The sequence below is a fragment of the Pseudochaenichthys georgianus genome, chromosome 6 (genome assembly GCF_902827115.2).
Source record: "Pseudochaenichthys georgianus chromosome 6, fPseGeo1.2, whole genome shotgun sequence".
Lineage (NCBI taxonomy): Eukaryota > Metazoa > Chordata > Actinopteri > Perciformes > Channichthyidae > Pseudochaenichthys > Pseudochaenichthys georgianus.
This window is the reverse complement of record NC_047508.1, coordinates 40,349,385-40,372,142: the sequence shown is the minus strand read 5'-3', so window position 1 is coordinate 40,372,142 and position 22,758 is coordinate 40,349,385. Positions and strand designations below refer to the sequence as shown.

The window sequence follows — 22,758 nt, the reverse complement described above, 5'->3', positions numbered from 1 at the left end:
AGTTCACAACACAGGGCGGAATAAGATTCTTCAGATAAATCACCAGCACTGCTTTTCTCATTAAATCCTTGCGGTGGTAGAGTCTGCAGTGACTCATCAGCGGGGATCAGAGCACCGTGTTTATCTCTTTGCTCCAACATTAAGACTGACAGCTGCCGATAACCCGCCGCCTAATTGCTCGCTGCCGCGTGCTTTGAAACACACTGTGACATAATTCAGCGTGATTGACAGTTCCACTTCACCCCTTAACGCGAACCGTTCTCTCTTGCAGGACTCAGATTAATTTCACGGTGGCGATTGATTTCACGGCATCGAATGGTAAGTGTTTTAAAGCTCTTATCGATGAGAAGTGTATCGAAGTTGATCAAACTTGTGTTGGTTAACACCGGGATCTTTATTTGATGTGAACTCTTTAATGATTCAGTCAGTTTTAATTGACTTACTCGGATGACACTTCGCCCCCTTTTACTCAGCTGGAGACTAGAAATAAAGCAGCTGAAAATTGGACAATTATTCCGACATTATCTAACACTTTTAAGTTTTCTTCTTGTACTGTTTGTGCCTCCGTAGACAGAAACTCATTACACCCACATTTTTCAGATTACATTATTGTTTCCGTGTGTAGTCGGTGTTTATTAAGCCCCGCGGGTAAACTGCTGTACATCTATCAGTGACAACAACTTAACGATAAACAAGCAAAACGAGCAATTCTGCGCAGTTTGCCTCAGATGAGTGATGTTCTCATTTCAGTGAGAGATGATTTAGTTAGATAATACATGTAATGCAATTTGGAGATTATGTCCTCGAAGAAAGTAGTCTTTCTCCATTGCTATCTATTCAGTTTCCCCCATGTTCACTTCAGTTATAATAGGGATATAATAGCATGTAATTACATTACTTCATATCTTTGGTAATTGGGAACACTGAAGTTTTTCCTTCATATTTCCATATCCCCCTGCCCCTCGTAGCCCCTCCTACACACACCACAACACCGACTATAACACCCCTTGCTGCTAACTACAAACCAACTTTGTACAATATGTGCTGTATGTGCAATATATATGCCGTTTATACCTGGCCACTAAATCAATATATATATATATGCCGTTAATAACTGTGTAATTTATACCTGGCCACTAAACCCTTGTTACTGTTTCAAGGTATGTATCTTGTATTTTGTAAATTGTGTAGCTTGCTGCTGTTAAATACCATCAAACTATGTGCAATATATACTTTATATACATATGCCATCTTTAATAACTGTAATATATACCGGGCTGCTAAATCCTAAGAACTGCTACAGGATTTGATTTGTAGATTTGATTTGATCTGTATTTTTGAAAAGTATGTAACTTTTTTTTTTAGCATATTGTTTATTATATTATAACTTAGTACTTTTTTAACGCATGTAAGACATGCAACACTAAGCTGTCTGTGGCTCTTTCCTGCTGTAACGCTGCACACGTCCCCTCTGTGGGACTAATAAAGGCATTCTGATTCGTGACAGAACGTAATAACTGACTAATTTATTTTATAGCACAACATAATGCATTATCAGGGACAAGGTTATTGGTCTTCTAAGTTAGCTTATACAAACAAAAAGACCAAAACCAACAACAAATGTATTGTATGCACTAAAGTACATATATTGTACTTTAGTGCCCTATTTTTTGTCCAATTAATTGTTAAAAATAAATGTATTAGCCACACCGTTTCAGTAGCTGACGTGTTTCTTCATCATGATGAACCTGGGAGCTGCAGTAATTACTCACCAGGGGCCTCATTTATAAAGGGATATGCGCTCAAAAGATGGCGTACGCCAGTTTCTACGCAATGTTTGCGATTTATAAAATATTAACTTGACGGGAAAACGTGCGGTCCTCCACGCAAACTCTAACCCATGCGTACGCACTAAGCACAGAAACGGGAGAGACGAGAAACTGCGACACCAGAAGGAAGAGTGGAGAGAAATGTGTGGAAATAATACCATAAACAAAATGTTACCTCTCATTTATCATATGAAGAATTCATTTTCACAAATTGATTAAAGCCAATCTTAAAATGATGAAACAAACGCCTGCTTGAGACTCCTCAGTGCACACACACATGACTTGGAGAAATAAATAAATACGAATATGTTATTTAAAACCACCTCGAATATGTTGTGTTAATGTTATGATGCGGTTTTGCATTTCTATAGGTTGTACGAGCATGGTTTTATATACTACCATGTTTAATCGTGTGTTATGCCGTTTGCTAAGACTTGATAAGTCGCTCATAAAACACAGGCGGTATGGAAACTAAGAACACCATGTGGTAAACTGTACAGCTAATATAACACAACACATTAGTTGTATTTCCTGTAACTGGTGGATATAGAGTTGCTGCAGTGAGTTGAGATGCACAGGCTGCAGTGAGACGCTGCGCACAGCTGATCGACAGCTGGGACACAAACCACCAAATACGAAAACATAATTCAGATCCAGTCGTCATGACTCCACTCAAGAGGGATTCCCCGATCACTTCTTACAGTCTCTCATCAGGGGGGGGGTCTCCTGTCCCCGGCACAAACACACTGCCTGAGGAAGGCTATGTGTATTTTCTTTGTCATGAACCTTTTTCGGATCACTTATTTATGTTGGTGACGATCCGACCTCCATGCTGCTGCTCTGGTTCAAACTGCATCCACCAAACAATGTGATTTATCTCCACCTCCCCAAAATAACCCAAACCTGACACGGTGTGAGACGTCTTTTTAGCTGTTCTGCCGTCATTCCCTGCGATCTCCTTCCTGCAGTCAGTCAGAATGAATGAATGGGCGTTTCTTTGACTGTTTATAGGCACATATGGGCGTTACGTGAAGCCCGCAAAAGCTGCACTGCATTTCGAGTCGATTGTGATTCATAAAGGGAAACCGGCGTAGGACGTGCCGTACGCACTTTCCTCGCCGGGACGCAATGTTTGGTGAATCGGAAAATGTCGGAACATTTCTGTACCTATTTTTTGGATTTCTACTACGTGAGCAACCTTCCCACGTGAGTCCTACGCACGGCGTTATACACGAGGCCCCAGAGCACCAAGTGTGTTTTAATATGTATCTCAAATGTTCTCCAACAAATGTTCTCCTGTTTGACAAATGTGAGCCATTAGCTAGTGCCAAGCTGTTTTACATAATTACTTTTTTATGAGATTCTCTTTTATGTACGGGCATTTATGAAAAATCACATCTTCAGAAAGAACTAATGGGGTTTGGAGCTGAAGGCTAAATACGGGTTAGGGTGGTCAAAATATAAAACAATCAGAATTCCTTTATTTGTCCTGCTGCAGGAAATGTACGGCTTTAAGGCAGTGCAAGAAATATATGAACAAAATTGCGGGAAACAAATGTGTACACCATGGCAATAAGTAGCAGTATCCTAAAGAAATGTAAATACATGTTGAAAGTATTGAAGGAGCAAATAAGTTATCAAATTGTGTTGTAAGAAAATGTGTCTTGTCATTTTAATGGTAACAATTATACGTTTTGCTTTCATGTATGTACCGGGGCCAAAGATAAAGACACAAGTAAAGGCAGACATAAAAAAAAGACTTTATCATTCTGTTTTTATTTGTCAAGAGCTGCTTCTTGGATAGGAAAGAGTATTGTCATCAAACTTATGCAATATTTCTGAGGAATTACATATCGCCTGATTTTATTTATGACCGGAGAGAGCGAGTGTCTTGGAGGGTCCGCTGTAGCGCATGGTCTAATAGTTTAGTATTTTTAACAGTGTAAACTTAGCTATTCTGAAAGAGATGATGGTCCTCACGCTGCCCGCTGTGGTTTGAGGCAACCAGCGAGATTATTTCTGCAGCCGTGCCTTAGAGAAATGTTTGTGTAACTAAAAGTCCAGTCTGCGTTTTAACCCCCTCCCACACACCACTTTGCTTTTTATTATATTTTAATTATGACTCACCGCCCAGGGGACGCGGGCATGATTACAGTTTTAATGGCGCTGAACCTCTGTGGTCCCAGGTAACCCATCCCAGCCCACCTCGCTGCACTACATGAGCCCGTACCAGCTCAACGACTACGCCATGGCGCTGCGGGCCGTCGGAGAGATCATCCAGGACTACGACAGCGACAAGATGTTTCCTGCGCTGGGCTTCGGAGCAAAGCTTCCTCCAGACGGACGGGTCTCCCACGAGTTTGCCCTGGTGAGGAAAAACGACTTTCTCATCATCTTAAAGGTCACCTATTATGCCAAATCTATTTTGTTCATGTCTCTTCTACATCAACATGTGTCCCCTCTTCTACATCAACATGTGTCCCCTCTTCTTCATGTCTCCTCTACATCAACACGTGTCCCCTCTTCTACATCAACACGTGTCCCCTCTTCTACATCAACACGTGTCCCCTCTTCTACATCAACACGTGTCCCCTCTTCTACATCAACACGTGTCCCCTCTTCTACATCAACACGTGTCCCCTCTTCTTCATGTCTCCTCTACATCAACATGTGTCCCCTCTTCTACATCAACACGTGTCCCCTCTTCTACATCAACATGTGTCCCCTCTTCTACATCAACATGTGTCCCCTCTTCTACATCAACATGTGTCCCCTCTTCTACATCAACACGTGTCCCCTCTTCTACATCAACATGTGTCCCCTCTTCTTCATGTCTCCTCTACATCAACATGTGTCCCCTCTTCTACATCAACATGTGTCCCCTCTTCTACATCAACATGTGTCCCCTCTTCTTCATGTCTCCTCTACATCAACATGTGTCCCCTCTTCTCCATGTCTCTTCTACATCAACATGTGTCCCCTCTTCTACATGTCTCTTCTACATCAACATGTGTCCCCTCTTCTCCATGTCTCTTCTCCATCAACATGTGTCCCCTCTTCTTCACGTCTCTTCTACATCAACATGTGTCCCCTCTTCTTTATGTCTCTTCTACATCAACATGTGTCCCCTCTTCTTCATGTCTCTTCTTCATCAACATGTGTCCCCTCTTCTTCACGTCTCTTCTACATCAACATGTGTCCCCTCTTCTTCATGTCTCCTCTACATCAACATGTGTCCCCTCTTCTACATCAACATGTGTCCCCTCTTCTACATCAACATGTGTCCCCTCTTCTTCATGTCTCCTCTACATCAACATGTGTCCCCTCTTCTCCATGTCTCTTCTACATCAACATGTGTCCCCTCTTCTACATGTCTCTTCTACATCAACATGTGTCCCCTCTTCTCCATGTCTCTTCTCCATCAACATGTGTCCCCTCTTCTTCACGTCTCTTCTACATCAACATGTGTCCCCTCTTCTACATCAACATGTGTCCCCTCTTCTCCATGTCTCTTCTCCATCAACATGTGTCCCCTCTTCTCCATGTATCTTCTACATCAACATGTGTCCCCTCTTCTTTATGTCTCTTCTACATCAACATGTGTCCCCTCTTCTTCATGTCTCTTCTTCATCAACATGTGTCCCCTCTTCTTCACGTCTCTTCTACATCAACATGTGTCCCCTCTTCTTTATGTCTCTTCTACATCAATATGTGTCCCCTCTTCTTCATGTCTCTTCTACATCAACATGTGTCCCCTCTTCTTCATGTCTCTTCTACATCAACATGTGTCCCCTCTTCTCCATGTCTCTTCTACATCAACAAGTGTCCCCTCTTCTTCATGTCTCTTCTACATCAACATGTGTCCCCTCTTCCTCATGTCTCTTCTACATCAACATGTGTCCCCTCTTTTTCATGTCTCTGCTACATCAACATGTGTCCCCTCTTCTTCATGTCTCTTCTTCATCAACATGTGTCCCCTCTTCTTCATGTCTCTTCTACATCAACATGTGTCCCCTCTTCTTTATGTCTCTTCTACATCAATATGTGTCCCCTCTTCTTCATGTCTCTTCTACATCAACATGTGTCCCCTCTTCTTCATGTCTCTTCTACATCAACATGTGTCCCCTCTTCTCCATGTCTCTTCTACATCAACAAGTGTCCCCTCTTCTTCATGTCTCTTCTACATCAACATGTGTCCCCTCTTCTCCATGTCTCTTCTACATCAACATGTGTCCCCTCTTCCTCATGTCTCTTCTACATCAACATGTGTCCCCTCTTTTTCATGTCTCTGCTACATCAACATGTGTCCCCTCTTCTTCATGTCTCTTCTTCATCAACATGTGTCCCCTCTTTTTCATGTCTCTGCTACATCAACATGTGTCCCCTCTTCTTCATGTCTCTTCTTCATCAACATGTGTCCCCTCTTCTTCACGTCTCTTCTACATCAACATGTGTCCCCTCTTCTTTATGTCTCTTCTACATCAATATGTGTCCCCTCTTCTTCATGTCTCTTCTACATCAACATGTGTCCCCTCTTCTTCATGTCTCTTCTACATCAACATGTGTCCCCTCTTCTCCATGTCTCTTCTACATCAACAAGTGTCCCCTCTTCTTCATGTCTCTTCTACATCAACATGTGTCCCCTCTTCCTCATGTCTCTTCTACATCAACATGTGTCCCCTCTTTTTCATGTCTCTGCTACATCAACATGTGTCCCCTCTTCTTCATGTCTCTTCTTCATCAACATGTGTCCCCTCTTCTTCATGTCTCTTCTACATCAACATGTGTCCCCTCTTCTTTATGTCTCTTCTACATCAATATGTGTCCCCTCTTCTTCATGTCTCTTCTACATCAACATGTGTCCCCTCTTCTCCATGTCTCTTCTACATCAACAAGTGTCCCCTCTTCTTCATGTCTCTTCTACATCAACATGTGTCCCCTCTTCTCCATGTCTCTTCTACATCAACATGTGTCCCCTCTTCCTCATGTCTCTTCTACATCAACATGTGTCCCCTCTTTTTCATGTCTCTGCTACATCAACATGTGTCCCCTCTTCTTCATGTCTCTTCTTCATCAACATGTGTCCCCTCTTCTTCATGGCTCTTCCACATCAACATGTGTCCCCTCTTCTTCATGTCTCTTCTACATCAACATGTGTCCCCTCTTCTTCATGTCTCTTCTACATCAACATGTGTCCCCTCTTCTTCATGTCTCTTCTACATCAACATGTGTCCCCTCTTCTTCATGTCTCTTCTACATCAACATGTGTCCCCTCTTCTTCATGCCTCTTCTACATCAACATGTGTCCCCTCTTCTTCATGTCTCTTCTACATCAACATGTGTCCCCTCTTCTTCATGTCTCTTCTACATCAACATGTGTCCCCTCTTCTTCATGTCTCTTCTACATCAACATGTGTCCCCTCTTCTTCATGTCTCTTCTACATCAACATGTGTCCCCTCTTCTTCACGTCTCTTCTACATCAACATGTGTCCCCTCTTCTTCATGTCTCTTCTACATCAACATGTGTCCCCTCTTCTTCATGTCTCTTCTACATCAACATGTGTCCCCTCTGTGGAAAGAGACTCTGAAGTTTCAGGAAAAAATATTCACTCTATTTTTGTCCTGATCCATTTCTATAAAAACCTGTCTGAAAATGAGCAGATTTTGGCCACTTTATGATGTCATAACGATGTTTTGGCTTGTGTAACCATTAGCCAATCAGCAACCAAGGTAACCCCCCCCCACCATTTCAGCTGTATTTTCTAAAATCCTGCTGACAAATGGACAAACAAGCAGAAAACATAACCGTGGTACAAACCAGGCCTCATGGGAAAGTTGGCATGTTATCGGACTGCTGTTGAACGTGACTGAGAACAATTCCTGTCATCGCCTTCATGGCAGCTGGAGGAAATGTGTCGTCACAGGCAGCTTGTGTGTTTCTCAAGGCAACATGGACATAACGTTGAACTAGAACTCTGTAAAAGTTATCAAAAAATAAATGGTATGAAACTAGGGATGCACGATAATTATCGGTCCGATATTAGGAATTATGACGTCATCCCGATAAACCGATAACAGTATTAATAGCCCCGATAATATACAATATTTTTTTTGGGTAAAAAAAAGAAAAAAATACTGCGGTGTGGGTGGATTGGGATGAGGGGCGCTTGTTTTTCACTCGGCTCCTCCCGTTTTGCCAGTACTGTGGTGTTAGTGGTTTAGGAAGAGGGGAGTTCTTCACAAATCCAGTGCTCCCTAATAGTTCGAACCTGATCAGTCACCTGAAACATCGCCATCGCTATGATGGTGTGTTAAAAGCGTACGAAGACAATAATACAATACAGTGTGTGTGTGTGTGTGTGTGTGTGTGTGTGTGTGTGTGTGTGTGTGTGTGTGTGTGTGTGTGTGTGTGTGTGTGTGTGTGTGTGTGTGTGTTGTGTGTGTGTGTGTGTGTCTGCGCGCGCGCGTTGGAGCTATGTGCAACTCAAGGCATATGCTCGAACCGGAGCAGCCTGGACGCTGCAATCATGTTGCTGAGTGTGCTGACTTCTCCTACAATGTCCCGCTGTCTGCTTTCTGCATCAAGTCAAGTGCTCGGCGCAGTTGTGTGGATAGAGCGCTCCTCTGTTTTCATTTAAACAGCTCCTTATATCCGTTAGCGCAGCTAGCTAGCACCAGATGCTAACAACAACAATGCACTAAGGTCTCTCTCTTGCTCGCTCGGACCACACGTACACACACCCTCCCGGTCCTCCAGATGGCCAGTCGGTGCCTGCCGGTGAGCGTGGAAGTGTGGTCTGCCACAAGCGGGCGGCAGGAGCGGGGCTGTCAGCATCAGCTTGTAGATGGTATTTTAAACTCGATGCGCTCTGAAGCTACGGGGCGGCCGTGGAAAAAAAATACACATGCGTTAATCGCGTTAAAATAATTAGTGGCGTAATTTTAATTTTTATTATCGGTTATCGGTATCGGTCTTGAGAAGCAGGAAGTTATCGGTATCGGTATCGGTTTCAAAAAACCAATATCGTGCATCCCTATATGAAACCAAGCACTCTCATACCCAGATGACCAATTACAGGCAACAGTTTAATGGTGGGCGGTGAACGCTGCAGTCCAAAAACACGAACAAATTAAGCTCACTGTAGTGATGGAAGCTGGTTCGTTGTTTGCAGTAGACGCACCAAGTCCATATCTAGCTGGCGGCAACAGTTTTTGCCAGAAGGTTGTTATTTGGCATGGAGGTCAGCTGTGTGGGTGTGTATTAGTTTGTGTGTTTGGCCGTACTTGCAGTGAGCAAAGAGCAACCAGTTCATACAAAGTGAGAAAGAATTTCTTTATGGAAATAAAACCACAATCCTTTGATGAATCTAACAATCAGTCCATCCATTCAATAATTCTATCTATCCATCCATCCAATGGATATACCTACCTATCATTCCATCTGTCCATCCATCCATCTATCATTCCGTCCGTCTATACATCCAACCAACCATCCATCCATCCATCCATCCATCCAATGGATATACCTACCTACCCGTCCGTCCATCCATCCATCCATCCATCCATCCATCCATCCATCCAATGGATATACCTACCTATCCGTCCATCTGTCTATCCATCCATCCAATGGATATACCTACCTACCCGTCCATCCATCCATCCAATGGATATACCTACCTATCCGTCCATCTGTCTATCCAACCATCCAACCATCCATCCATCCATCCATCCATCCATCCATCCATCCATCCATCCATCCATCCTTCCTATTGTCTATACCTCCTCTAATGTCAGGCCCTCGGGTGCTGGAGACCACTCCTCTTCCACCATTAATCCCCTCCCTGGTCTACAGTCACTTCCAGATGTTGCTCCAGAGGCGTTTCAACGTTGCTTACTGTACAGCTGCTCAGCGTTGGGTAGCAGTCTCCCCTGAGGCGCCAAGGCTCATATGCATCGATCTTACCATTAAAGATTAAACCCTGTCGGAGGAAGGCTGCAGCTGTGGAGCCGCAGTGGGAGCAAACCACCACCGAATCCCTCGTCATTATGCAAGCTCCATTTACAAACAAAGGAGTCTCATGTGGGCCGTTTGTTCTCAAGGGCAACCAAGCAGAGTCAGAGTCAAGATGGTTTCATACAAAGATAATTAGAAACATAGCACAAAACATATGGGCAGCTTAAATAATGTATTGTTTGCCTCTTTTAAAACCCAGCCAATCACACATCACTTGTAATATGCTGCATGGATACACACACACTTTGTCTCAACAAGAACTTTAGAAACCAACGGGTGAGCTTCTGTTAGAGTTAGACTAACTTATTCTAAGACAAGTTATCATTATGTTCTCATTTAATGTAACTTGTGTTGTATCTCACCACAATGGGTTTTCTTAGCTCCCACCCCTCATGCAATGATTTCAATGTGAAATGTCTCGCCTCGGGATATTCCGGTCTAAAATGCTTCAACAGGAGAATTAAGCCGTCGACATTACAATTGGATTTAATGTCCTTTCGGGTTTGCAACCCCCGAGTGCCTCTTATATTTGGCGATATGTTTTAATAATATGTATTGATGTGTTAGCCCTCGGGTGGCTGTTTTTGATGTCTGCATGTAATCTTGTTGTCCTTCAATTCGCTGCCACAACATGCCAGTGTTGAAAAGAAAATGATCCCAGCCTTTTTCAATAAAAGGGAAATATAATCTGCAAATACTTTTTCGTTATCCTTCAGGGTGGCACTGTGCCTATTATGTCCCCTAACATCGAAACGAACTGTATTCAAGTTCACGTGAAGCATGGTGTTAAATGTGCATACAGAAGCGCTCTTGTAGCACAGAGACCCAATGTAAGCAATATATATTCAACTCATTTTTCAACGTTTTAGGTGGGTGACGTTAAATCAATGAGGGTGACTCAATGAATGTAAACTAACTGCTAGCTGGTGGCTATTAGAGAATAAGCAGGGAAGGGTAGACGATGCACTCGAGGAAAACAGCATCACCCTGAAGGAGAAAAATGAACGTGTTGTCTTTCTAAAATGGACATTAAAGTGAAATCAAACTCAAAGAAAACAGAATTAGACCATTGTATTTTATTTTCGTTCACAGTAACTTACTGCGACTTGTTTTAAGCTTAAAATAAAAAAGGCATAAAGTGAAATAAAATAAAGATTAAAAAGGGATTGATCCCTTGATTTGGGAATGGCTGTTTTGCAGCAGCTGTCGGAAAGACATTTGATGCAAATATTATATATGTTTTGTCAGAGTTTTCACTGACATTGATAAACAAACAATCATTTTTGAAGCTAACTGTTGTCAATTTTTTACAAGCTAACAGCCCCCCATTTAAATATAAACCTTATTACAGTCACAAAAAGATTGCAATGATACATTTAAAATCACATTAGAGGATACTAAAATCTTCCAGGTAAACGTTTACTTGTATATAATCACCATCTGCCCCTTATATAGACCACCCTCGGAAGCCAGCCTCTTCGACCTAGGACCAGAGATGCGGGCATGGCTACACGACACCGAGTTGGACATCTAACGTTATACGAAAGAAGTTTACTCGTAAAAAAGGATATTTTAAAAATATGACATTATACAACCTGGATACAATACATCTAAGCACTTCCCATCAAGCAGGGGCTTCACATCAGTCCCCAGAAGCACAAAGAGACTGACAAAAAGCTTCTATCCAAAGGTTTGGACACCACTGAACTCTCCGCAGTCTGACAACCCTGATGTGCTGCCATCATCGGAGGACATTGACTCACATCACTTTATGGCACTGATTATTTTTAGTATAAAAAAACACAGATGTCATTCAACACCTCCATACAGTACACATCACTCCAGATCTGTCGTGCTGAACTTTGTCGGAACCTTTGCTGCTGAGCTTTTGCACATTTTTCGTAGTTTTTTTTGTCGTACTAAACATGTGGTATAATCAGGGTTGGGTTGTAACGGAATACATGTAACGGCGTTACGTAATCAGAATACACAAATCAAGTAACTATTCAGCTCGCGTTACATTTGAAAAACGAGTAATCTGATTACAGTTACTTTCGTAAACCTGAAGTGAATACATTTTGGATTACTTATTGGAATTATTGGTGGAAAGATTTCCTCACAACATTTAATATTCATTACTAAAGGTACAGCGGAATCATCACAGCGCACAAAACCTATTGCCACCGCAGATGGGCCAAAAAAGCGTTTGAAAGAAAATCGCGGGTCCGCTCGCTCTGAAACAATAACAACGACACATGGAGGAACAAAAGTCTGCGTTTAAATTGCGTGTGTGTGTGTATAGGTGTGTGTGGTTAAAACACATCAGCCTGCGGTCGCTCTTTAGCCTTACTAATGATTATTTCTGAAGGTAAACACAGTGAAGGCGGTGCGTGAAAGGCACTGCACGCTCCTCTTCTCAGAGGCTGAGTTAACCCTCCCGCTGCCTCCTGGCGCTGCAGAGATGTCATGAAGTGAAGCAGGTTTTCCTTCTATAAAACAGCTGTGGGCAGCAGATACTGTGAGAGTCACGGATATGAATACATAGATCAAGGCAGACTGGTGCACACACTCTCCTCTCCTGTTTTTCCGATCCGGTGCTTAAACAAATATAGCTCTACACCCCTGGCCGAAATGTCCTTAAAATGAAGTCCGAGTTCGACATTTTAATTAATGTCCTCCCAACACTGGCAGGACAGAAGGCGACACGCCCGTTCTAAGCCGTGTCCCTGACTCACTCCTCACATCCCAAGCTGCATCCCCAACAAGTGTATTATGTTGTTACATCGTTTCAGATGTGATGTTTCAGTTGTGCTCTTGATAAGCCATTAAAACAGTAAAACACGTTCAGTTTCCTTTTGCTTTTTGTGTCTCCTGTTCACCAAAACATACCCATCTGTGATGGAAAAAGAAAGTAATCCAAAAGTAATCTAAAAGTAATCTGATTACTTTTTAAAGACACGTAACTGTAACTGTATTCGGATTACTTTCAGAGCCATGTAATCAGTAATCAGTAACTGATTACATTTACAAAGTAACCCTCCCAACCCTGGGTATATTTAAGCAATAGCTCACGACAGGCCGTTTTATATGCTCATTATATCACAGCTAAGGGGCGTGGTTCGGCCCGGCGCAAAGCGGAGGGTCGACAACCCCCTTAGCCGTATCGGCCGATACTGATTCTGGCGGTTGTTTGCGGCTCTGTCTTTAAAATCAAGACGCCCCAGTGTCTTTTAATCTTTTCACAGAATACCTTCACTGTGAGACAGTAATGCTACCACTATAACACAGTACATTTGAGCACATGTATTAACATTTCTGTCTCTTTTTGTGCAGAACGGTAATCCACAGAACCCGTACTGCAGCGGTATCGATGGGGTAATGGAAGCTTACTACCAGAGTCTCAAATCTGTGCGCCTCTACGGACCCACCCACTTCTCCCCTGTTATTAACCACGTTGCCAGGTAGGTCCACTGTAATCACAGCCATGGAGAACAATGCCACCTCGGTATTTTTACGACTCTGCTTACAGTATGGTGAAGTGAGTGCGGGCTACTAGACAAACCTGCACAGAAAAAGGGATGAGATATAGAAACGAAATGTCACCTAAGAGGAATCGATACTTACCGTGTTGCTTTTTTTACACGTGCGACAAACACAACAGAGCTTTAGAAGGTGACCTGTCTGCACGATGACTGATGAGCTGCCTGGGTTTTACTCTCTTTCTGCAGCTGCTTTAATTTCCCTTAGAGGCTCAATAAAGGTCTCTATCATTGTATCCTATATATGTTCTTAAATTGGGTTTGTATGGTAGGTAGGTAATTATCTAAAGTAAGTATGTTACCTAATAGATGGTGGTTTGGATGCCACGAGTTTGGAGGAGCAGAAAGGATTACATGCACTTAAAATAATCAATTTACTATGGTGAAGCAGTACATTTCCTTTTAGCTACCTACTGTAAACAAAAAAGGCGCACCAATTTTATCATTATTTCTTTCAGTATACGCTATATTTATACATTTAGCACAGCTTTACCTTGCTCTCGGACAGCCCTTTGGACAGAAAACTGGAGCTGTGGTCAGGGCCGCCGCTTGCTGACAGGCAAGGCAGGCAACTGCTTGGGGCCCTGGACCAGAAGGGGGGCCCCCAAAGAAGGTAGATTAAGAAGGTCCACAGCAACGACAACATGAAACACCCTAATTTACTGCAACGACATGTCGGGAAACCCCCTCAAGGCGGCCCCATGCATCAAATGCTGCATCTTATCTTAAGTTTAGTTGCCTTGCTCCGCTCCGGGGGCGGTAGGGAGGGGGGGGGGTGTGCTGTCGGCTGTGCGTGGTGATGAAATGCTGGTTCGAGGGGCCCCCAATGAATGTTTGCCCAGGGCCCCCCCCGACTCTAGAATCGGCACTGGCTGTGGTCAATGTTCTGTTCAAAGCCACCGGACTCCATTGGAAAAAAAACTGTGATTTTATGACACAGAATCGGAAAGGTGCTGGCCGTCCAATGCCTCACTTGGTTAATTAGTTTGTAGTTCTGTGTGACTGTAGTTAGTACGGATGTATACAAGTCAAACAAAAACACAAACAAATTAACCAATTGAGGCAGTGGCAGACCCAAACCATCTCTATAGAGAGCCACAGTGACGCGTCCTAAAACCCGGAAGCTTCGACAAAAAAATTGCGAATTGAGAAATTGCATTGCTTTTTGAAGAAGGAACCGGAAGTGGTAAAATGCTAACTTAGGACGCGTCACTGTGGCACTCTATTCTGCGAGGTAAAATGATTGCTTTTGTCAATGGAGTCAGGTAGCGTTGAAGATGGCATCGATAACGGCTTGAATTCCCGTCCTCTTCAGAAAGGGTTATTTAACTGCAAAGTAAAGGCGTGAAATATAAAAAAAATACGGCTCACTTATACTGATGTTGCTTTTATTATGTAGACCTTGATTTGTTAGGTGGTTAAATATGTTCCGTGCTGTCTCCACCCGCAGCAGTTCATTGCTTTCCTCCATGCTGATCTCTCCAACCTGGGGGTGTGCTGTCCTTCATTTACTGAACGTAATAACTGATAATGGATAAGTACCTCATACAACCCCACCACTAACAATCCAAACTATCCCTTTAAGGCAGCCCATCAATCATTGTGCTGCCTGGTCTCCTTCATAAGGACGTGGGATGTTGTGGTTGTTGCACGTGTACGAACCACAACAGAAAGTTTTGATAATTGATACAAGGCACACAGCAGAAATGAATTAAACTGAAAATAACAGTTGAAGAAACAGCACTGTACATTATAAGCTCGCCTCCCACCATTGCTAGAACAAACAATAAATGAAAACACAAATAGAAAGTACCACTGCTTCACTATTAAATTAAAAAAAACATTAACAGGAGACCCTCGAGTGCAGTTACACTTTTATTGGAGCCACAAATAATAAAAAGCTACCCTTCCACTGTTTAAATATTTTAAACACATGAAACACACTTGATGTTGAAACCGCCAGAAGCTGTCAGCAGCACTTTCTAAATGTACTGTCACACCCGTTGATACAGCGTAATATGCTTTTTTGTAGCTCGGTATTTTCCCACTTCCACCTGACGCTCCCTATCGCCCAGATCTCATGATATGATCATCAAGACTGACTGTAACAAGCACTTTTCCTACCTTTCATCAGCGGATATCAAATCCTCTCTCTCTCTCTCTCTCTGTCCGCCCACTCAGCCTGAGAATAGCAGCATTGTTCACTTCTGTGGAGCATCGGACTAAAACCCAGGATGACCTCACTAAAGAAAAGTGACTCTGAGTCAGACAGTTACAATTCCTAACTGTCTGTGTGCGTAAAAGTGTTATGTATCATATACTTTCAAAATACTCTTGTACTACTGTGACATCAATTCAAACCTTTTTAGAGTTAAAAGAAAAATACCTGATTCCAAGGTGCATCCATTTATTTAAAGCAAAAGGTTTACTGTTGTCCATGCATCTTGTTCAATTAAACACACTCTGCTCATATTCAGGTTCATATATCTTTATGTTTCTCTACTGGGACATGTCTCCATGCTTTAATGTTCAAAAAGCTCTTTATTTCTCTCATACTGCCTCTGCTGCAGCACCTCTTTTCACCCTCTGTCTGAAACCAGAGCTCAGTCTGCTCTTATTGGTTAGCTGGCTGGCTCTGTTGTGATTGGTCAATCTCTTAGAGATGTCACACCCCTTAGCCCAGGGGTGTCAAACTGAAACACACAGTGGGCCAAAATAAAAAAAATGGGTACTAGTCGAGGGCCGGACTGGTTCAATGTTTATCGCAAAACTTATTGAAATTAACTTATTGCACATATTAAACCTGGAACTAACAAAGCTTAAATTATTGCCTATAAAAACAACATTAAATAATCAGCTGCATTCATTTCTTATGGCTCTAACTGCAGCTTTTCAGGAGTCATTTCTTATGAGTACATTTCCCCACAGGCCAACAACAGCTTCAACAAAACATTTCCCTCAAAGAAAAACCAAACATACCCTGTTGTCGTGAGAGAGAAAGTGCAGAAGGAAACATCCATTAAACTCAGGTTGCTGCTCTGTGATGCTAGTTCAGACACTTGGGCCCTTTCTCATTTCATCAAATCCCCCTCCTCGACTCCTCGGTCCTCCGGTAGTGACCCGGAAATGAATTTTAGCGCGCCATGTTGAAGGACATCCCATTTCTCTAAATGCACGTCGAGGACCGAGCATCGAGCATCGAGGAGGCTCTCTGGAGGAGCTCTAACCGAGGATACACTGATGGGTCCTCCATGGTCCTCCACGGCTCCTTCGCGGATGCATTTCCGGGAACAGAGATGTTTCAAAGAGTCGTGACGCACGGCCGGACTTATCTCAGCCAATGACAGCTCTGCATGCATCCCCTGGATATTATTTTAGAAACTGCTTTCATCGCGACGCGATGTTTACAGAGAGAACAGCTGTGAGGTCCGTGCAGAAAGCAGAGCAGTGTGTATAATATATATCACTCAGTATAACAGGCCTACTCTCTTTATTTGCTTTAGTTTAGTAGATATCTACAAACAAAGAGTCGATATTTTTCTAAAACCATTCAGTGCTTCACAATAAAATACACCACGGCTGTAGCCTGTGTGTGTGTGTGTGTGTGTGTGTGTGTGTGTGTGTGTGTGTGTGTGTGTGTGTGTGTGTGTGTGTGTGTGTGTGTGTGTGTGTGTGTGTGTGTGTGTGTGTGTGTGTGTGTGTGTGTGTGTGTGTGTGTGTGTAGGTGTGTGTTACAGTGTGTAGGTGTGTGTGGTACAGTGTGTGCATAGATGCAGCGGACAGACAGGTCTGTTGGTTTGGTGTCCTCTGCTTACTTTTAATACTTGTAAATACAACTTTTGGCCCGTAATTTATTTTCCTCATTGTAGCGACCAAAGGGGAGAGGGGGGGGGGGGGGGTATGTCCAGTCTCTGATAGTGTTACGAGTTATGAGAGTGCTCTGTTTGATTCTGAAATTGTATTTATTTATATAAATATATATACATATATATGTGTGTGTGCGTGTCCGCATCTGTAGCCTGTTATTGTCTCATTATACCGCACTGTGAATGAATCAAAGTAAATATATAAGTGGTCATGAACACGTCTGTCCATCAGACAGAGGCTGCTGTGCCTCCTGTCATCATTAATGGACGTCTCTTTAAAATGACCACTCAGAGGAGAGGAGTTCTCATTTCTCTAACCGCCTGCTGCTTCCCCTCCTCTCTCCTCGGTTCCCCTCCTCGGCTCCTCCGCTCGCATCTCCTGTGGGCGGGACTAAGTATCGAGGATAGGAGTCGAGGAGGGGAGTCGAGGAGGGGAGTTCGAGAAATGAGAAAGGGCCTTGGCATCTCCTCTTGGGAGCAAGGTCATCAATGTCTGGGCTCAGGCTCTGAGCGGAGGAGACCCTCAGGATGGAGTGAAGGTGTGCGTGCAATATACCGGCGGGCCAGATCTAATAGCAATTAGAAATGATCCTGCGGGCCGAAATTAAATCCACCAAGGGCCTGATTTGGCCCCCGGGCCTTGAGTTTGACACATGTGCCTTAGCCGTACATGTGTTGGAGCGCTAGCCAATTGAAACGCTAGTGTTACATAGTGATGTCATTATATTATGGAAGTAAACAAAGCAGTCCAATGGCGGCGTTTCAGGCAGGACCATTTACATGCACTAAAACCTATAAAACACTTTTTCTTAAAAATCCATAATTTAAAAAAGAGTTTTACACAATATACCTTATTTGGGCACACAACACTAAATTATATTGCATTTTAATGAAACATCAATAATACATTCACATAATTAGCCCTGGAGTTGTTAATAGATCGTAATATGAAAAACGTTCACAGCCATCGCAAATCTGAAACACTAAGTAATAAAACCAACCAATTATGTTTTGAGAAAAGGAGATTATAGGGATATTACAAGTTGTTGGAAATTTAGAATGATATCAGAACTTTTAGTGAGTCAAGCTCCAAAATCAATGGATCCCACATCTCCCAAAACCCTTTTTGATGTCTTTGCGCTATATACCTCACGTTTAAATTAACTCTACTACAACACAATAAAGAATGCTAAGCCTCCAAACGTATGGACCCTCTGCAACCCTAAACTAAGAGCAGAACTCTTTCATCCTTTGCCCGATGACTTCTAAATGTAACCTTGCACACAGCTTAAGACTTTTCTTTCCAGTCGGCAGCGCCTAAGCTTTGGATTAGTGTCCAAAAAAGTCTGGGTTCTTCGACTCTGTGGACTCATTAAAAAAGGATTTAGTTAGCATGTTGTTTTTTATGTTTAACTTGTGCGCTATGTATGCTTCCCTTGCTTATTTTATCTCGTGAATTCTATTGGTTTGATTCCATCTCTGCCTGACTGTGAAAGCACTATGTGAAAGGTGTTGTATCAAAAACTTTCCAGGCTTGCTTCGTTGAGTAGTCCCTGTGACCAGTTAAATGGCCTTGATGTGTCATATCCGTGGAGTAACCCTTTCTAAATGGATAGAGTTCAGCAGAAAATCCCATTCAACGTTTATAAAAGGTTAAAAGAAGTGCAGTTTTTTCTCTGTGCCTTGAGTCTATTTCATGTTTGCTTCATTTCATTTATTTTCATTTCAAACCTTTATTTAATCAGATTGTTCCCTTGAGATCATAGATCTCTTTTTCAAGGGAGACCTGCAGCAAATAGGTTCCACATGAAACATAAAACAATAAAGGACATTATACATTATATTTACAGGACACATAGTTATAGACATTTACAAGTGCCCATAGTATCAACGAGCATTTCATTTAGCCTAGCTTTAAAAACATGCAGAGGAATGAGATTGCTCAGTTTCAATTCTTGCTGAAGATTGTTCCGAGCAAGTGGAGCTGCACATAAAAGCTGTCTTCCCTGAGACAGTCCTTGCTCTTGGCACATCTAACAAGACTACATCATGCGATCTCAGACAATAGCTGCTTGCAACTCTCTGTGTTATCAGAGAGCAGATATAATACGGGAGTTCACCCAACAAAGCTTCATAAATAAACGTGTACCAATGACTGAGCCTCCGTACAGAGAGTGATTGGCATACAGGGTGCAGTGATGAGTCAGTGCTTTACAATTAGTGACAAATCTCAGTGCGCTGTGATAGGCCGCATCTAACTTGTTCAGGCAATGGGCAGCTTCATATAGATCAAATCACCATAGTCCAGCACAGGTCAAAAGGTCACAGAGCCTTTTCCTGGCCTCAAGCGAGAAACAGGACTTGTTCCTGAAAAAGAAACCTAGTCCTAACCCTCAGCTTTTTAAGCAGATTAATGACCTGAAGTTTAAAAGTAAGACAATCATCAAGCCAGATACCAAGGTATTTGTAACAGGCAACCACTTTAAGTACTTGTCCTCGCATAGTAACAATGTCTAAAACAGGCTCTGGTGTCTTTTTAGCTTTAGAAAATAGCGTTACCTTGGTTTTATCAACATTTAAAATACGCTTTAATTCAGAGAGCTGAGTCTGAATAGTGTTAAAAACAGCCTGTAATTTAACAACAGCCTCCTGAATGGAGGGACCTGCACAGTACATCACAGTATCATCCGCATAGAAATGTAAAGTAGCTTCATCCACATTATCACCTACGCTGTTAATATATATGGAGAATAAAAGTGGTCCTAAAACAGAACCTTGAGGAACACCATTAGAAATGTTTAACCACTCAGAAGACAGCCCATCAAAGTGAACACATTGGGACCTTTCAGAGAGGTAGTTCACAAACCACCCACTGCAAGGCTGGATATGCCAATACTGAGTAGCCTCTGCTTTAAGATGCGATGATCAACGGTGTCAAATGCTTTGGAAAGGTCAATAAACAGAGCTGCACAACTCTGCTTATTATCTAAAATACTAGTAATGTCATTTACCACTTTCATCGTGGCAGTGATGGTGCTGTGTTTCTTTCTGAAGCCTGACTGATGTTTAGACAGGATATCATTTATACATAAAAACTCCTTTACTTGTTCACTCACAAGTCGTTCGAGCACCTTCGCCAGAACTGACAATTTAGAGATTGGCCTATAGTTATTTAAAATAGTTGCCTCCCCTCCTTTCAGTAAAGGCAAGACATAAGCTGACTTCCATACTGTTGGAATTGTGTTCATGCTGAGGGAGAGGTTAAAAAGAGTAGTGAGAGGAAGAGCAATACAATCTGCAGCTATCTTTAAAAAGAAAGGTTCTACGTTGTCCGGACCAGCCGGTTTCTTAGGATCTAACTTAGATAACATTAACAGTAAAAAGAGTAAAACTGAAAGGGTTTTCCAGACCACATTGTTCAGAGTCACGGAGTGAGGTGTTCACAGAAGCAGAGTTAGAAACAGAATCAAATAGAGAACCACAGGACACACAATGCTTATTAAAGCAATTTAACATGGTGGCCCCCATATAGTGCCAGATGCTGTGGTAAGGCACGGAGGTAGCTCATTACGGATCTCACCGGTGGATATTGATTTTATGGCTTTCCAAAATGTCCTAGGATTATTTAGGTTTTCTGTGGAAACTGACAAATGGTACTTCGACTTAGCACTTTTGACATTTGAAGTGAAGCTATTTCTTAGCTGCCTAAAACGCAGCCATTCTACCTCTGAGCCTGATTTCCTATTTTCTTTCCTCCCCCTCTTTCTCCAGGTATGCGTCAGCAGTGACGGACGGCTCTCAGTACTTCATCCTGCTCATCATCTCTGACGGCGTCATCACGGACATGGCGCAGACAAAGGAGTCCATAGTCAATGTACAGAACCAGATTTAAATTCTATTGATGTACTCTATGTGTTTTTGTTAAGCCTTTAACCATGAAACATTAACATTTTAGTAGGGAAATAAGTAGTAAGATGTCTTACCAGGGGCGAGCCGTCTCCTCTCTGAGGGCCTAAGATATTCTACAAAATAATATTTAAAAACATTAAAATAAAAATGTAATAATAATAATTTTTTTAGTTATATTTTTCATTAGTTTTACCAAAATAACTTGATTTAATTGTATTTAAAATAACATTTCCAAAGAAATAAATCCTTCGAATCTGCCTATTCAGTTTCTGTTTGAATGTGAAGGGTTAAATGAAAGAAGCTCGTCTCTGCGAGTCGGTGAAGACAGGAGCTGATTGGTGGTCCTGCTGTTAATTCACAGAGGGCCCGCTATAGTAACTGAACGAGAGAGCAATTGACCAATCATATCTTCCCTCTAAATGGGTGGGTTTTATTATCCCGAACTTTATGACAAGTTCCGCCCGCTGTGAAGCGTTTCTTGTTTCCATAGCAACAACAATTTCCTGTCAACAGCGTAAACTCGCCTTCAAAATAAAAGCATGCCAAATTACACTGAAGACATTCAACTGCAACGAAAGTAACAAACACAATGCAATACCCTTTTCAATTCCAAAGAACACAAGTTGGGTTATTTACAGGTGTTGTTTTGTGTGGTAGACGGTCGCTGTCATTGATGCGTTTTGCACCCCGGGCCGATGTTTTGATATTTCCGCTGAAGTATACGCTGTGACGTAATTACTCTTTTTTTTTTCTCGAGGGAAGGGGTGGGGGTCAGAGTGCCTAGGTATAAAAGTCACGGCTCGCCACTGTGTCTGTAGTAAAAGTATCAAAACTGTACCGTCAAAGTGCTACACTACATGTTAAATAGTTGGCTAGTTTAATCCACAACAGTGCGTCATATTCCACAAGATCATCGTATGCTTGTAATGTCGCTGTCCTGTCTGAACCACTTATCTCTAAAAATGCAACTTTTACTCATAAAAGCAGCTCCGTCTTCAGCTTTGGGACGATCCTTTCCAGCTCATCCAAGAGGTTTTTCAAAAGAGTTCATTAAGCTTAATAAGCAGGAATTATTGGTCCTCCAAAAACATTTAAAATCAACACAACAGGAAAGGTATGAACCATTGTAAGTAACTAAAGCTCTCAGGAGATACATTACCATATCTACCATTTAGATGTATTAGAGCAGAACTATAAAATAGCTTAAATAGCACTTCTCAAGTAAACTATAAGGGCTTCAAATTGTACATTTACTAGAAATTCGATAACCTATTTAAAGTGTACATTTCTGAGGTATTTTTATACCTTATGGTACTTTATACTTCTACGCCGCCAATTTTGCAAGCTACCGATGTACTTTTTAACTCCACTACTATTAAGTAGTTAATACAAAACATAAATTAACTAAATAATTAATCATTGATATATTGTTATAGGTTGTGATATCCACCCGCAGAACATATGATATGTTTAACGAGCTCCAATTTAACCAGCTGCATGAACACACGAATGCATCAGTAATCATAATTCAGTATTTGAATGCTTATGATTCTTTAATGTGCCATTAGACATAACAAATCGTTTTACTTTGATTGCTGTA

The 22,758-nt window shown here is 42.1% G+C and overlaps 1 protein-coding gene across 1 annotated transcript in view; it reads left to right on the top strand.

Moving 5' to 3' along the window:
- Window positions 1–22,758, top strand: part of LOC117448244 (copine-8-like) — a 103,568-nt gene that overhangs the window by 78,031 nt on the left and 2,779 nt on the right. Inside the window, exons 14-17 of the mRNA XM_034085444.1 lie at window positions 272–318; window positions 4,016–4,197; window positions 13,178–13,305; window positions 21,021–21,123. Coding sequence (XP_033941335.1) covers window positions 272–318; window positions 4,016–4,197; window positions 13,178–13,305; window positions 21,021–21,123 — 460 coding nt within the window. The remainder of the gene's footprint in view (window positions 1–271; window positions 319–4,015; window positions 4,198–13,177; window positions 13,306–21,020; window positions 21,124–22,758) is intronic.